The 18,130-nt window shown below is 34.7% G+C and overlaps 2 protein-coding genes and 1 pseudogene across 3 annotated transcripts; 2 read left to right on the top strand and 1 right to left on the bottom strand.

Moving 5' to 3' along the window:
* The first annotated feature begins 24 nt into the window (after positions 1-24).
* Positions 25-18,094, top strand: LOC144838070 (mitoferrin-1-like). 2 transcript variants are annotated; one of them, XM_078693424.1, is made up of 4 exons: positions 25-38; positions 14,343-14,560; positions 16,027-16,083; positions 16,345-18,094. In XM_078693424.1, the coding sequence occupies exons 2-4, from the start codon at positions 14,347-14,349 to the stop codon at positions 16,920-16,922; spliced, it is 849 nt and encodes a 282-aa protein (XP_078549550.1). In that variant the 5' UTR covers positions 25-38; positions 14,343-14,346; the 3' UTR covers positions 16,923-18,094. The 2 variants fall into 2 exon arrangements, with proteins under 2 accessions (XP_078549550.1, XP_078549549.1); XM_078693423.1 differs by lacking the exon at positions 25-38 and adding an exon at positions 13,320-13,651 and having other exon boundaries at positions 14,341-14,560.
* Positions 752-2,698, top strand: LOC144838066 (N-sulfoglucosamine sulfohydrolase pseudogene; annotated as a pseudogene).
* Positions 2,750-9,502, bottom strand: LOC144838069 (arsenite methyltransferase-like). The gene is made up of 8 exons (XM_078693422.1): positions 9,257-9,502; positions 6,603-6,753; positions 5,791-5,927; positions 5,458-5,609; positions 5,047-5,178; positions 4,794-4,939; positions 4,576-4,686; positions 2,750-3,110 (listed from the first exon to the last, which is right to left on the bottom strand). The coding sequence occupies exons 1-8, from the start codon at positions 9,433-9,435 to the stop codon at positions 3,069-3,071; spliced, it is 1,050 nt and encodes a 349-aa protein (XP_078549548.1). The 5' UTR covers positions 9,436-9,502; the 3' UTR covers positions 2,750-3,068.
* Positions 18,095-18,130: the final 36 nt, after the last annotated feature.

The raw sequence follows: 18,130 nt of genomic DNA, 5'->3' as shown, positions 1-18,130 counted from the left end.
ATCTTAGGAAGACTCTTATTATAAAGAAGAGGAAGGTACTGTTTTTTATATCAAAATTTGGGACATCTAGATCTCCAGCCCGGCCAATTTGTACGTTGTCGAGGAGGTAAGCTCGTGAAATCCATGTATCGTGTAGGCTTATTTGTACGGCAAGAAACTATAAAGCGTGGTTCCCACTAGAACGCAACGTAGCGACGTATTGACGCAAAGTGATGTATTGCGTAATCAAAAGTGGGAACCGACGACGCAATAGTGCTGCAAACATAGCAGATTTGATTTCACGCAGGCGGGGGCAAACACAATTATTAGAAGAGTATTTTCTTACGTTGCGTAGGTTGCGTTACGTTGCGTCGCTAGTGGGAACGAAGCTTTAGATGTTTATCAAAACTTGATAACAGTGAAACGGTATTTAATTATTGTTTTTAGGCCTGAGCCCTATCATTCATAAAAAAAAATCGGAGAATATGACAATACACTTTAAGATGTATTTTCCCCCAAAAACATAAAAAATGAAGATTAATTAAATCATAGGCCTACTTTGAATAGGTTATTTTAGTTAAATATTAAAGTCAATAATTTTTTTTTTCGATTTAATTTTTTGTCAAAGTGGATAACTATCAGGGGACAATATTTAATGCTTTTAATAATAATCTGAGCCTTGATCAACTTAATCCCAAATCACCTTCGTGAACTCTTAACGAGCGGAAGTTATTTTTCCGAGGTACTGATATTATAATCTCAACAACCAGACCAGAAGCTGTTCTGGCTTAGCCTATATCATTTAAAAAAAACATGGCGATTTCGGTAATAAAGACGATCATTTTAATGATACTGATAACTTTACTCAGTGTTGGAAATGGCCGACATACATATAGACGGAATAAAACTAGAGTCGACCCCAAGAAGAAGAATGTATTAATAATGTTTGTTGACGATGGTGGATTTGAAAGCCCAGTGTACAATAATACAGTCTGCAAAACTCCAAACTTGTCCGCATTTGCTAATCGTAGCGTTGTATTACGTCGAGCCTATACCTCTGTGAGTAGTTGTTCACCAAGTCGTTCTGCTTTACTTACTGGACTACCACAGCATCAGAACGGTATGTACGGATTACATCACTCATTCCACCATTTTGAATCATTTGAAGGAGTCAAAAGTATCCCACTGATTCTAAAAGACCATGGTGTTCGGACGGGCATAATTGGTAAGAAGCATATAGGGCCTGATGACGTTTATAAATTCGATTACGAAAGAACGGACGAACATTACAGTATGTTACAAGTTGCTAGGAACATCACGAACATGAAAATTCTTGTGAATGAATTTCTAACCATGGATGAACGTCCGTTTTTCCTATATATTGCTTTCAAAGATGTTCACAGATGCGATGCAGGTATTGAAAAATATGGACAATTTTGTGAACGATTTGGAAATGGTAGCCGAGAGACGGGAACTATTCCAGATTGGAAACCAGCTTATTACGACCCAGCTGACGTCATTGTGCCATACTTTCTACCCGACACATTGGCAACCAGACAAGAAATTTCAGCCCAGTATACGTCGGTCAGTAGAATGGACCAAGGAGTCGGTCTTTTCCTAAACGAACTGAAATCGTTGGGGTTCCTTGATAATACGTTGGTTATCTACACTGCTGACAATGGTATACCTTTCCCTAACGCAAAAACAAATCTGTACGAAAGCGGCATGGGTGAACCTATGATGATATCATCTCCTCTGCACATCGGACGTTGGGGTGCGATTAGTGATGCTATGGCCAGTACTATTGACATTGTACCGACAATACTAGATTGGTTTGGAGTTGACTACCCATCATATCTCCTTAATGGTGTCACAGTAAATCTGAGTGGCAAATCTTTACTTCCAATATTGACTGCTGAACCAGCAACTGGAGGTAAATTTGATGAAGTGTTTTCCAGCCATGATCTACACGAAATAACAATGTATTACCCAATGAGAGTTGTACGCAATCGTCAATACAGACTAATACATAACCTGAACCACGCTACGTCATATCCGATCGCACTCGACATTTTCATGTCCCCAACATTCCAAGACACGTTAAACCGATCCCACGAAGGAAAGCCAACAAACTGGTTCAAGACTTTACACCAGTATTATTATCGACCAGAGTGGGAACTGTACGATGTCAACAATGATCCACAAGAATTGACCAACTTGATAGATAACCCGACACTGGCTGACATGGTGAAGAACCTGAAGACCAGCTTACAGTCATGGCTCAAAGAAACAAATGATCCGTGGCAATGCTTACCTAATGGCGTTTTAGTTGGCTCTGAATGTTGGCCTCTTTATAACTGATGGAGCAGCCATGTATCGCACAATATAGTACAATTATTACATTCATTATATTCCAAAATACTACCTCATTTGTTTCTTAATAATCCATGACCGTATACTTGTTATGGATGCTGGTCGTATTATTATTATTGTGATTAATAACTTGCAATGGTATTTGCATGCTTCGTATATTTAGGGTTTATAGGCCTATTATGTATTAGGTATATTATGTATTAGGAACATTTTCATAATAATTATTATTACAAAGAAATAACTTTATTTGTATTGTAATAAACACAGTAGTCATGATTTTCTTTAATTTAGTCATTTAATATTAATAAGCAAGTAAGAGCACGGTAAATGGTTTAAAATTAAAAACAATGTGAATTCGATAGTTGTACAGACTAGTTTGAACATGAGTACCGTTTTACCATAATACGCCCATACATGAAAGTTGTATTATAGAAGTACCGTAGTTTGGCGAATGATGATCATAATTACATCGATTATAGTAGATTACTCCTTGGTTAAATACATTATCTTACGCCCATTTAAACCGTGAAATCATCATTCCATTATTCGATATCGTGAAACACAGTTATACTAAATGTTAATAATGAGCCACCTGCTTTAGTGACTGTTTAATTCACCCTATCATTCTGTTTTTTCTTTCCATCGATGCCACCATACTTGCCAGGTCATTGATCCGTCGAGCGACATCATTTTTCAGAATGATAACATTCGTGTGCTTATTTACATGAAAGAAGTTCGAATGGGTCACTAATGCCATTCTGAAAGGTACAATATATAAAGCGTTACAAAGCGTTACAATATATAAAGCGTTAGCTGAATGTATTCAGATGATTATATTTATTTATTTTATTTATTTTTATTTCAACAATATTTTATGAGGGTGGTCCATCCAGCATCAGCTGATCATTAGGGACCCTCAAACAAACAGTAAATACAAAATAAACTATAAAAACACAAAATTAACAAAGATATAAAAAATAAATATATATATATAAATATATAAACAAATCAGGCAAAGAACATTAATTCTAAACCGCCCGGTGATATACTGAAATTTAATTAATTAATTTGAAACGATAAAGATGAGGATATACAGGATGCCAACAATGAAAGAAGGAAAAAAAGAAAAAAAATCAGAGAGAGAGAAACAGGTGTTTTTTCAAAAGAGATTTAAAGGAGGAGAAATTGTAAGAGTTACGAATGCTTAAAGGTAGAGAATTAAAGAAAGAAGGAGCATTGAAACTAAAAGAAAGTTTAAAGATTTCAAGGTAAGGACGAGGGATAAGAAGATCTCCTTTAGTAATTTGCCTAGTGTTCATACGGCCGTTGGAAGTTACTTTAGTTAAAAGCTGACAGATAGTAAGAGGAGCAGAGTGATGTAGAGCTTTGAAAGATAGACAAGCAAGCTGAAAGAGGTATCGTTCATGGAAGGGGAGAGTCTTAGCACAGGAAAAGTGATGAGGAGAGAGATGTGTAGTGGGAGATAGATCGAGTAGTAGACGGATAGCTTTATTCTGAATTTTTTGAAGTTTAGTGGTAGAAGAAGGTTTAGAACCCCAGACAGAGCAGCAGTAGTCAAGTCTAGAAAGGAAAAGTGAATTGTACAGAAGATGAAGAGAAGATTTGTTTGTAAATTTAGAGGTACGTTTGAGTAAGTAGATAATAGAATTGAGTTTTTTACAGAGGGAAGATATGTGAGATTTCCAGGTTAGAGTATTGTCAATAATGATTCCAAGGTGTTTATGAGAAGTAACAGATTGAATTGGAGAATCATTAAGAGTAAGGGAGATAGAGTTAGATTTAAGTTTTTGAGAAGAGCCAATGAGCATAGATTTAGTTTTTGAGATATTGAGTGTTAGTCTGTTAGATTTTAGCCAGGTAGAGAGATGAATTAGAGCATTATTAAGATTCAGTTCAATAAGTTTAGAAGAGGAGTTAGAATAGTAGATGATGGTATCGTCAGCATACATGTCAATATGTAGATTAGAGTTATGAGAGATTAAAGAAGATGAAAGGTCGTTAATGTAGATGGAAAAGAGAAGAGGACCAAGAGTGGAGCCTTGAGGAACTCCAGTAGAAAGAAAACCAGAGGAAGAAAGAGTTTTTTCAAAAAGAACTTGTTGAGAGCGATTAGAAAGATAAGATCGGAGCCAAGAGATAGTTGAAGGAGAAAATCCATAGACTTGCATATATATGTTTCGAATAATGTATATAAATAATTACCTGAGGAGGAGGCGCTTCAGTTGACGAACTCGTGAAAGAGAAGTGTTTGGCATAGCGTGAGTGTTTCAGAATCGCTGCTAAAGTCCCATCCACAACTGTCCGAGTACCAGTCTACAAAAAGAATGAGTAAATCACATCCAACCTAAATAGTCAAACTTTTGATTGAGGTTAGTTAATGAAATTTACACACTGCAAATCTAGTTGTCTACTCTACTCACCGTGAATGTAACAGAGTTGTCAAATACTAACTTATCCAGGTGGTCTTCGGTTCCATTAAACTTTACTTCAGATTCCGTTGAATTACCACTGGCTTTTGACGGTAACTTAAACAGTCGGCATGTGATCGACGCATATTGGATATCACCTTTTTAGTTTGATAGCAATAGAGAGTTTTGTTAAAAACATTATAATACAATTTAAATGTTCGTTTATTTTAAATATTAATATATTAAAATCTGAACATATACATACCAACCAGTTCTTTATGTTCGGGCTTGTTGACGTTAATTTTTCGTATTGCATAAAGTCGTGGACGCGTAAATCCCACTTCTGCAGCAATTTCAAGCAATTGAGACCAGGTGAGTGCTCCAGCCAATCCATCACCTGTAATAAGGTTGTAAATCGGTAATTGAAATTAGTACTTTCTTTTATGCTTTACAGAGAAGATAGTGCTTTGTAGGAATTCGATCATGTAATGGTCGATAATAAATTATCAATTCGCTGAGGCAATCCTATTTGGAACAAATCACAAATTAAACCTGTATAGAAAATTAATGTCCAGGTTTATCACTCGATCAGTAATTCAATTTTAATACAGTAATTGGTACTAATTCATTCTCCCCAGATATTAAATGTAATTTTTATTTCAAACCTACTACTTACCCCAAAGTGATTTGTTTGTCTTCAAGGTGTCTGGAATAGGCTTATTAGCATACATATCGCTAAAAAAGATCTCGCCTCCATCTTTTAAAGAAGTGTATGCTTCTTTTAACACTGACTGTTTATCAGGCGATAGGTTTATTACGCAGTTGGACCTATTATATTAACATTTTAAAAAATAATTTTGAGTGAAGTGACGACGACGTGGTGATCCTAATTTGTGGGGTTATATCATTAACTAATAATTGTACAATCGATGCAGTGAATGCCCCATATATAACTGCCAAGCTTTAACATGTTGTAGGCGGATTGCCATTAATAATAGTTTGAACTTACACAATAACGTCAAATTGGTTAGCCTTAATTCCAGATGCAGACAGCTTCTCTATATATCCTTCTTTAAAATCAACATTACTCTCGTTGTATCCGAATGCTTGGCAATGATAGTCGACGTATTGCTTAGCAAAACTTAGCTATAACATTAAAACATACATTGTGGTTAAGCATTTAGAAGTTTTAGAGGTTTGTGTATCGCGTGTATTTATTATGCAGGTCGTCATAATCATTGTCAGCGATGGCCTCAGAATCTCAATAAAAGTCGTCGTTATGAAGACCTACACAATAGTCCATAGACTCGATCGATCATTTAGAAAGTTCGTTTAAATTCAACACTAACTTTATAATTCTTTTTGAATGTCGAATCTGTTTTCGGGGCACTGATTAGAATATTGGACTCTCATTGGTTCCTTCCAACCAACCCAGGTGGGTTGCAATGAGCACTGGTATTTTTACTGACTCAGACTGGTGTAACACTCACAAGCATGCACAGTATCGTTGGGGGTCTGCTCTAAACGGTAAATGAAATGGAGACAGGTAGGCAGCACGGCCGTTAGAAGCTTCGATGAGTCGACTTTACCCCTTAAGCTTGGTTCTCACTAGGACGCACCGCAACGACACAAGCAATTCGACCAATCATGACGTGTGATTGGTCAAATAACTAGTGCGTTGCGCGTCCTAATTCCCTAGTGGGAAATAAGCTTAAGTGTGAATTGGAATATAGGCCTACAACAAACTTGGTCCTCTAGTATAGACTACCTCAAAATTGTGATAGGTCAAATTACTTGCATTATTGATAAATGAAAGCGTACCAGTTCGTCGGTCATATCAATACCAGTGACATGACCATTTGGTCCAACCATCTTGCTAAGTAAGTAGACATCTCGTCCTGTGCCACATCCCAAATCAAGCACATGGGCCTCAAGTAGACAAGACGGCAGAGGTAAACCACATCCAAAATATCTGGTTGTAAGAAATTAAGATCAAAATAACAACTGAGAGTACTCATAAGTACTGAGAGTTTAGTACTTATTTTGTATGTTTTTTATTATTTGTAAAGGCGGTTAAACTGTTTAACCAATTTAAAGAAAAGCATGTTATTTGAAAAAATGTTTATAGAAATTCCCGGCAGCCTGATGACCGACGACAGGCCTAAAGTAAAATCGTTTTCAGATTCAATGACGGAAATTAAGTACATCGCGTCACGAAAACATTGTACATTTCGTCGATTCTATTTCTATCTATAACGTTCTTAACGTCGAATTAAGTGGACGAACTTTAAACCAGATATAATTATAAGCTGTGCTACAGTACGAACGTTATAGGTGACAGTATCTCCATCAAAGAGCACCACAAAATGACGCCACAATATAAAATAAAAGATTTTAACTTGCCACATTGATTTTAAGACGCCTTATATAGAGGTAGACCTATCCTTACCTTTCCTTAATATATTCATGGACTAAAGACAGAGCATTGTTTTCACTCCTTGTCATTTGTGTTGCTTTTAGGGAACAAACGTCAGATTCAAACCTATTTGATGCCTCAAGCACCGGTGCTTCAAGAACATTTTTATAATAGTCTTGCATTTCATTCCAAGTTTCTGTTGATTTTTTAACACAAGTAGACATGACGGCGAATAATCCTGTCAAATGATCAGCGTTATTTTGTAGTCGTCTTTTGTGATGTCGTATGATAACTGAAAGCTGATTCTACTTTCAGATTTTACTTTCTCAACGTGTATTGTTCCTTCAACAAAACATTGTTTTGTTGAATTGTTTTCTTTGCCTTCGATTTTTACCATTGGTCCTGGCCACGAGGCCAAGATGACCGAAATAGGCAAGGCGTTACCAATCACACTACAGATAATACAGTATTGTCCCCTTGAATACGCCATTTTAATGTCACACAATGGTTACTGTATTCACTTCAATTTTTTACGTTAAAAAAAACTGTAATTTAAAGCATATAGACAAATTGTTTGGTACTATATACTATAAAATATTATAATAAAAAATGCAATAAAACGAATAAAAAGGTATAACAATATCGCTCACTTTGTCTCTATGAACTAGTTACAAGTTTAACATATTATTATCTATTGTAGAGATGGGTGATTTTCGGTTCTCGGTTTTTGAATTGTTGATATTGACCTTGGCACGCGGAATACTACGGATAGGGGGAAAAATATATTTAAGCTAAGATAAATTTAACAATATTCTAAAGCTAATTTATACGAAATAGGCCTATAATTAGGCTGCAGGGCCAATGTGACTCAGTGATATAAGGACGCAGGTACGTCCTGCAATTGATACACTTTAAACTTTATTTTTTTATTTTATTCAATTTACAAAAAACCCTCTACTAACAAGCTGAAAGAAAAGAAAACAAAGAACACAACAAACATTAAAACACTTTTTACAATTTTAGATTTAAGGTATTAACATTTTGAGCTAATCTCTGAAATAAACCTCTCTTTGTAACGTCACTCTACTGGCCCAAAAGGTACATGAATTGAATTTTCCAGATCTCGGCAAAAAAAACTTCCTCCGACAGACAAGCATCAGCTAGTAGCCTACTCAAAAAGTGTATGTCCGACCACCTCAGGACACATCTCTTATTTTAGGAACTTAAAATGTTAGATGTTTAAAATGTACATACATTCATGTCCTTCCTCATTTATAAACGAACTCTCATTTATTTAGACGATTACTTTTCAATATTTATTTATACGATAATTATTAATACTTTTAATTTACCTCTTCCAAATCCTAGTATATCTCTTTAAGAAAGTTTTGAATACAGGGGCAAAACTATATTTATTATATTATATTCCAAGAGTTGATGTCCGAAGTATAGCATTATTAGTAATCGAAATGATATTCATAATAATGATAATAATTTATAAATAAATACTTTACTTTACTAAACTTGAAGGGGTTAAACTAGACTAGGATAGGCTCACGTTACTGGCAATGAAAGTTGAAAAAATGTCTATTATGACGACTCAAGATAGGCATGAGCCCCGAGTGAAAGTTTGTTTTCAGATTCAGACACAAACTTCACTCCATCGCGTTCACACGTGGGTTGTGTGGACTTTGGACAAAAGGTTTACAGAACAGATATGGTCACGAATCTATTTCTATCGACTTTAATCTGTTGGTTATCAGTGGGCCCGTCAGTGGGATACTAACGCTAGGATTCTTAACGTTAAGCAGCCTGAACATTTAGATTGTTGGCCATGTGCCTACACCATCTACCAAACGTGAACAATGCATGGGTTCAGAGACGATCAACCCAAATAATGACGTCACAATATAAACTAAAATACCAAATAATGTAGGTGCAAAAAGGGTTGTTCAATTTGTGTGGGTTTAGCTTTTTAGTCTATGTCTGATTATTTATATATACCAGCACATTACATTTAAGGCCTCAATAATAATAGTCAATATAGCCTACTCTTTACCTTTCCTTAATATCTTCATGTACCAAAGAAAGAGCATTTCTTGCGCCCTTCGTCATCATCTGTGTTGCTTTTAGGGAACAAACATCAGATCCAAACCTAATTGATCCTTCAAGAATATTTTTATAATAATCTTGCATTTCATTCCAAGTTTCTGTTGATTTGTTAACACAAGTAGACATGATGACGAATAATACGATCAAAATATCGAATATTAGATATTTTGTAGTCGTCTTTTGTTATACCGGCTGCGTATTAACCGTATTATAGCTGAGAGTAATATTATCAGTTGTGACGGTCATCCTCGTACAAATAAACGTGCCCGACTACATATAAAAAAACATACTGTATTTAATATTAGTCTTCAAAATGCATGTTGTATACTTGATTGAGTTTGGATGGAAGACCTGCATTTCGCCGATATATTGTTATACACTTACATTTGCATTATATTTATTTTTATAATATTTACATTACATTAACAATGTTTTACCCCCCTCATGTCATTGAAGGGTTATTGCCGACGTCATGCAAGGTCACAGACAGGAAGTGATTAGTTTATTAAAACTATAAACTGGCGGTATCGTGCAATACCGGTCTGTCGTGTTGGCCTTGTTTCCTCAAAAACGACTCCCGGCCATATCATCCGTACTTACTTCAATTCGTTGCTAAATTAATTAAATTTTAAAGATAAATTAGTATATACAGTAATTATCAAATAAAATAAATAGGGGTTAGGGATACAGGTACAAATATATATATATATTGTCGAGCACTCTCCAGATCAATATGGAACGCATTAACCTTGGATACTCCACTAAAAACATCCCACTGGCACAACCACAGGACTATTTGAAGTGTTTAATCGAGAAGACTGAGTCGTTCCTTAGAAGAGTTCGCTGGAAAGCATATTATTTCCTTAATCCGCAACCGCAAACATCAACAAAGAATGAAACGTATGGATTTAAAACATCTACATCTCCGAAACCCGTAGTGGAGCTTTGTGAATTTGAAGAAAAAATGTTAAATCTTGTCAGAAATGTTCAATTCAAGAGTTGCAACAGTGAATTCCAAGATAAATTGCTAGAAGATGTCAAGAAAATCAAGAAAGACAACAAGCTAATAATACCCGCCGACAAAACAACGAATTTTTATCGAGTCGATACCCCAGTATACAACAACCTACTCAACAACAATGTTACAAAATCTTATAAGAAGACGAACAAAAGCACAACTTCAAAATTAGCCAGAGATGAATATGAAACCGCCGCAAAACTAAAATTGGAAAGCAGAATCGAACGCTTAGCCGAGAAGGAAGCTTTTATAACACTAAAAGACCACAAACCCAACTTCGAGAACAACCCGACATGTAGATTGATCAACCCATCGAAATCAGAAATTGGCATCGTAAGTAAACAAATCCTTGAAAGAATAAATAAGAAAATAATAGCGTCAACAGGATTAAATCAATGGAAGAACACTAATTCTGTTATTGATTGGTATAAGAACATTCAAAACAAGGAGAAGCACTCGTTTATTTGCTTCGACATAGTTGATTTCTACCCGTCAATAACCATTGACCTACTTAAAAAAGCCCTTGAATTCGCCTCTGAGTTTGAAGCAATCTCCGATGAAGAAACAAATATTATCATCCAAGCGAAAAAGTCACTCCTTTTCCATGATAACGCTACATGGTGCAAAAAAGGAACTGAAAACCAACCTGTGTTTGACGTCACAATGGGAAGCTAATTGACGGTGCTGAAACCTGTGAAATCGTAGGTACATATCTTTTGTCGCAACTGTCTAACAAATATGGCAACCAAATTGGTGTATACCGCGACGATGGCCTATAGCTGCGTTTCGCGAATCAGCCAAAACAATTGAGCTAATCAAGAAAGATATTTGTAAGGTTTTCCAGGAGAACAACCTCAAGCTAACAATTGATGCTAACAAGAAAATAGTCAATTATTTGGATGTAACGTTCGACCTAAGGACAGGGATCTTCCGACCTTTCACTAAGCCTAATAACAAACCAACCTACGTGCACCATGACAGCAACCATCCTCCATCTATTATCCGCAACATCCCACTTGCTATAAATAGACGCCTTTCTGACATCTCATCAGACAAAGATACATTCCATGCATCTGCACCCCTGTACCAGGAAGCCCTCAAAGAAAGCGGATATAATCATCAACTTGAGTTCAATGCTGAACAGCAGAAGCCCAAAAAATCGCGTACCAGAAACATAATTTGGTTTAACCCACCATTCAGCAAAAACGTAGCAACCAACATCGGCCACAAGTTTTTAGCTATAGTAGAAGATTGTTTTCCTGCCGGCAACAAGCTCAGAAAAATATTTAACAGAAATACCTTGAAACTAAGCTACAGTTGCATGCCGAGCGTAGACAAAGTAATTAACGCACACAACAAATATGTGATAGCCAAAGAAAAGTCTACTGAAACCAACGCGAAAACAAGCGGATGTAACTGCCGCAATCCCAATGAATGCCCGCTCCCAGGTAACTGCCTAACAAAAGGTGTAGTTTACCAAGCTACAGTAAAGAGAGAAGATTCATCAAAAGAAGAAACATATGTCGGACTAACTGAAAACCAGTTTAAAACCAGATACAGAAACCATACGTCTTCATTCCGGAACGAAAAACTAAGAAACGCAACAGAACTCAGTAAATATATATGGACACTTAAAGACTCTAAAACAAATTACTCAATTAAATGGAAAATTATAAAGAAATGCAAACCTTACTCAAATATTAACAAAAGATGTAATTTATGTATATATGAAAAGTATATTATTATATGTCAACCAGAGCTATGCTCACTGAACCGTAAGAACGAGTTAGTCTCTACTTGTAGACATAGGAAAAAATTCTTACTAAATTGCAGATCCAAATAGTTTATCTAAATCTAAAACAATAGGCTATTGTATACGACTTCCTGATGACTCACTTCTATCAAGCACTATGAGACAACTGTGTCACTTATGTTTTACATTTCACCTGAAGAGTGCGGCCAGCTACATACTGGTCGTACGAAACAAATTTGTAGTGATTAAAACAATGAAGTAACCAAGTTTTCTGCTGTTATTTTATTTATTTATGCTCTACCTTGGTATCGAGCACTCTATCCTAACGGTCTGATAATTTCAACCTGAATATATATATATATATATATGTTTGATCAAATATCATGAAAAAAAAGAAAGACACTTAAATATACAGTAGTTTAGCACTGACAATAATGATAGCAAATTGTGCTACTTCTTATTATACGATGGTAAAGACTACCTTTAATAATGATAGCAAATTGTGCTACTTCTTATTATACGATGGTAAAGACTACCTTTAATAATAATAGCAAATTGTGCTACTTCTTGTGCGGCATATTATACGATGATGGTAAAGACTACCTTTATCGCAGTGGTCAACATCTTGAAAATCTTAATCTAAAATGTATGAATATTTTATGTTGATGTGCTGTGTGTTGTCGTAATGCATTTTTAATAGGCCTGGGCATTTCAAATCCTGACAGGAGCCATATTGCAAAACATAAAACTAAAAAAAACAAACTCGATTAACTGTATTGGTAAAATATTTTAAGATGTAAGATGTATGTCCCCCAAAACATGAAAAATGAAGATAAATAAAATCAGACTTTAAATAGGCCATTTTGCAATTTAATAAAGTTATTCACTTCTGTAAAAAAAAATCATTTTACTTATAAAAAGACAATAAACGTTTAATTTTAACCAAACCATTGTCTGTGACAGACAATTTTTTGCATATTACTTTTTTTTAGGTAAATAATTTTTTTTCAATCCAGTTTTTGTCAAAGTGAATAACTCTTATGTGACATTAAAATGGCATAGTAAAAAAAAAAAAATTAAAAAAACATTTTTTAGGGGGACAATATATCTTTAAATAACTAAATATTCTTCAAAATGTAGTATGTTGGTTCCCGATCTCTCTATGCTGCCACAATGTTTTTACAGGGGGCGCTATTATAATGTGAGTCGAGCGTTCTCATCCTGTGCTCAGATTTTTGCTGGTGTGGTTTTTTCGCGGATTCATGCGGCTACTGCTAGGCTAGTTTGTTACGTACATGGCCTTGCGTATGATCGGGAATATGGAGTGACTTGCAAAGTTAGTCGGTTTACATTTCATGTTGGTTGACTATTTTGTTAAAAGAAGTTTGCCGGACAGCTATTGTTTCATAATCGTCGTAATGGTCTGCATATGATATGGAACTCAGCAGATCATGGACAATGGAGACGATTATGAAGCGCTGCCTACCTCTAAGTTTACTACACACTTGCTCGCTGGTGCAATGGCGGGCATGGGAGAACATTGCATAATGTATCCGATTGATTGTGTGAAAGTGAGTTTATGAAACTACTTGTCTTCAATCGTGTCTATTTCTGACTATCACAAGGATTGTAAAATTTGTTTGCGCGCACTAAAATAATAATACAATGTTCCAGTGCAGTTCCTGTGTGATTTTAATTGTGTATTACAATCAGCAATGTCGAACTCACGTGGCACACCCGAGCAGGAGCAGCTAGGCTAGATAAATAAGGATAGGCTCATAAATATCGCAAAGCTCAGGCCCATTCCCTACGGCATACCTCCATATCTACTACTACCTAGGCCTAGTCGACTCTCACACATATGGATGAGGAGTGTCATCGATGGAGTAGCCTATCTAGCCCCAGTTATCAATTAAACTGCTTTATCACTCTGCTTCCTGTTGATGAGATATTATAGTTTTATAATTATACTGTGATAAAAATTAACTTTCTAGGCTTAGGAGAGTGACCTCATCCTAGTTAGAAAGCTAGAAGCCAGTTGTGTGAGGCCTAGGCTGTATTATGTATAATAGTAGAGTAGGGTGGTATTGCTATTTAGAATCCTACTACTAGGCCTAGTGCTACTAGGCTATAAATAGGTCTATCAATTAATTTAAAAAAAATTTTAGAATCAATTAAAATAAATAATTTTACTAAAAGACATTTTAATGTAGAATATTTATGAAGAATTTGGTTTCCTCATAACTTTTGAATTTTTCAGACTCGGATGCAGAGTGTTCGTACATCACAACAAATGTACCGTAGTGTTTTTGGAACACTAAGAACTATAATCCACAATGAAGGGTTGCTGAAGGTTGTACGAGGTCTAAATGTTGTGGCTGTAGGAGCAGGACCTTCACATGCTCTCTATTTTGCTTGTTATGAACATTTAAAAAAGAAATTAAGTTCAGGAAGACCTGGCCAAAGTCCATTGGTAAATGGTATGTATGCTGTGAATATTTGGTTTTTTTAAATTGAAGAAACAACATTTTAATTTTTTCGTTTCTAAAATTATTGTCAGTTCAACTTTAAAACATTTCACTACCTAGTATATAAGTAATAACCAATTAATCAGTGCTGAATGAATTCTTAATACCCTTCTGTCCTTTGTAGGAAAAATGCTTTGTCATTTTAATACACAAGATGGTGTATTTAAACAAGTACTCCAAACTTCATGATTGAATGAGTTTGCATTTTGTATAGAAACATGATGCAGTTAAATTGGGGTTTACCAATTTGTGATTAGCTGGAATTTATTGCTTTTAAGTTTCAATATTAAATAACTTACCCATAGTTCCTCGAGTATAATCCTACCCCTGTACATGAAATTTGTTGGAATATACCCGGGAATCCCCTTTACATAAACGAAAGCCTAATGCTGTCCAAATGTAAATATTGTGTTATGTAAAGGTGCTCTTGTAATGTCAGGGGTCATTTTATACCTGAAGATCTACAGTAATTATAGAGGATTTACCAGGGTAGTATGTTAATTAGTAAGATTTATTGTCCCCCTAAACAATTTTTTTTCAATTTTGTTTAGAATATGCCATTTTAATGTAACATAATAGTTATTCACTTTGACCAAAAACTGGATAAAAAAAATTCTTTACCTGAAAAAATGAAATTTAAAGCAAAAAATACTTAAATTGTCTGTCAGACAATGGTTTCTTTTGTCTTTTTTTTATAAGTGAAATAACTATTTTTGTTTTTTTTTTTACAGAAGTGAATAACTTTATTAAAACTGCAAAATGGCCTATTTAAAGTTTGCTTTTATTAATCTTCATTTTTCATGTTTTTGGGAGACAATACATCTTTAATATTGAAGAAGTTGCATCTTGATAACAATAATGTCACATGTTTTTGATTCAAATGCTGTTTTTTTTTTATATTTCTTAAGTCTAGGGTCTGTAATTTCATGTAAGTATACAATAAAAGCCAACTAATTACTGTAGTTTACATTTATGAAGTATAAAACCATGATTAAAAATCATTCTGTTTTAATAAAAAAAAACTCCAAATAATGTTTATAGTTTAATAACTGAAATTATTTACTGAACTAAGTGCCATTATTTTTTAAAGCAAAAAGTGGAGTGCATGTTCTTCTCTTCAAAGATGTCATAAGATTTTTTTCCATATGCAAGAACATTTTTTATATACATACACAAAAGCTGAATGTGCAATTTGAATTTCTAATTTCCACCATACATTAAATATCAGTGTTAGAACTAATATTGAATGGCACATGATGCATAATGAACGAGTCAAATTGCAAGGATACACTGTTATAATAATGAATATTTATTGAACCTTTTCTACTAGTTAATTATCACTTTCTTGCCAAAATTATTTATTTACTGTTGAATGAATTAACCAACAAATGCTGCTGTATTGTTTTCTTTTGTTTCAGCTATTGCTGGGAGTATTGCAACTTTGGTGCATGATGCAGCAATGAATCCAGTTGATGGTAACAAGTTTTAGTTTTTTGTAGTAAAAACAGACAATTTTATAACCGATGGTTTATATCTAAAGAGAAATTGGCCTGGGCAGATCTTATAACAATGAGTACTGCTCAAATGATCTGGGCACTGCTCAAATGATCTGGACGCTGTTTAAATGACCTGGGAATATGGATGATATCCACAACCTTTATAAAAAGAAATGTTTTTGTTTTACAGTATCAGAGTGTATGTAATTTAAAGTTAATATCCTCATTCTTCATTTTCAGTCATAAAGCAAAGATTACAGATGTACCAGAGTCCATACAAGAGTGGAATTGACTGTATGAGGACTGTTTGGCATAGTGAAGGCAGTCTAGCTTTCTATCGTAGTTACACTACACAATTGACAATGAACATCCCATTTCAAGTCATACATTTTGTGACATACGAAATAGGACAAGAAATGCTGAATCCCACACGGGAGTACAATCCCAAAACACATGTTATTTCTGGCGGGTGTGCTGGTGCAATAGCTGCTGCGGCAACTACACCACTTGATGTGTGCAAGACTATGCTTAACACACAAGAGAGTTTAATTTTAAATAATAAAAATGGCACAAGCGTCGCAATTACTGGTATGATTAATGGGATGAGGACACTTTATATGAAAGAAGGTCTTTCAGGATTTTTCAAAGGCTTGCGAGCTAGGGTAATCTTCCAAATACCTGCGACGGCAATTTCCTGGTCGGTTTATGAATTCTTTAAATTTATGCTTACAAACCAAGTGAATACGACGGACAGTAACAATGGAAACGGGTTAGCAATGGCTGGTAGTAAATTATCATTAAAAGGAGACCAGCAATGAAGTGATTCTGGCGATTTCTACACTTTAATAATAGTTTACTGTTTTGTGTAGACACGTCCAGTTAACAGCAGCACTTCTGTTGTACAACTTGTTACAATGGTATAGTTTAGGCAGCTTGATCTGATAGATTATGATGTGTAGCATGTATAACATAGAAGAATAGAATACACACTATCTTACCAATGAACAAAGTAGTGCCTTGCAATAGCCACAAATCATTAGTTTATGTAATACAGTAGTCAACACTTTCTAGGCTATTTCATACTTTTTAAACATAGAACATTGTTCTACTGGTTTGTATACAGCACTGTAAGTCATTCACAATAAATCATGTTTTTGCTTCCAAATTTAAGATGTTTTAACATGAGTTCTTACTGCAAATTATTGTGGATGGGTCATTAGTTTTGTTATTGTATTCTGATGCCTTTATCAACAATGGGAAAGTAATCCATCATAGTTGGCCTAGTTCTATTGTGCAAGATAACATTATTGTTTTCCTTTCACTTGGCAATCTAACTAACTTGAACAAAAATGTTTCTGTTTTTTCCCCCGAAAAAAACAACTGAAAATGTTAAATAGCAATTTGCATATGCTTATCCATAGTGTAATCTGGATTGGTGTTGCATTATTCAACTCACATATTTGCATAATGTTCTTGCATGTAATGTCAAAAGATATGATGAATAATATAATTTAGTTTTGTGTATACTTTTCGGAAGCACACCAAATTAGCAAATTGTAAGCAGATTTTAATAAGTTTTGTTGAACATTTACAGTATTAGAGACTGGTGTATGTGCACCTTTACTAAACTAAGATTTTATGTTGCTTGGCTGCAGTGTTACTATTTTGTACATTTATTGTGCAATTAACAAGACTGTTAGAAGTAAACTTAACTTGTTGTACGTATTGCAATGCAGTAAATATGTACTGAAAACTTGTATTGGTTTTAGCAAGGTGGAAACAGATAGTTGCTTCATATGATGAGGTTTCCCCATCAAAATGTTGCTAACATGAACACTTGGTTGGTTCGTAAAGTTACATTTAATGTGTACATACTGTACAAGGAAAAAATGTAGGCCTGTAGTTTAACTTTCATCGCACAAATGTATGTTTACCAACAATAGTACAAATTATAAGAAATATATATATATTGTTGGTGGTGGTATATAATGGAATTTTTAAATAATTATAAAAGTAGTCATTGATT

This window comes from Antedon bifida, chromosome 3 (genome assembly GCF_963402885.1).
Source record: "Antedon bifida chromosome 3, ecAntBifi1.1, whole genome shotgun sequence".
NCBI lineage: Eukaryota > Metazoa > Echinodermata > Crinoidea > Comatulida > Antedonidae > Antedon > Antedon bifida.
The sequence above is the reverse complement of the archived record's forward strand: the minus strand, read 5'-3'. Positions and strand labels throughout refer to the sequence as shown.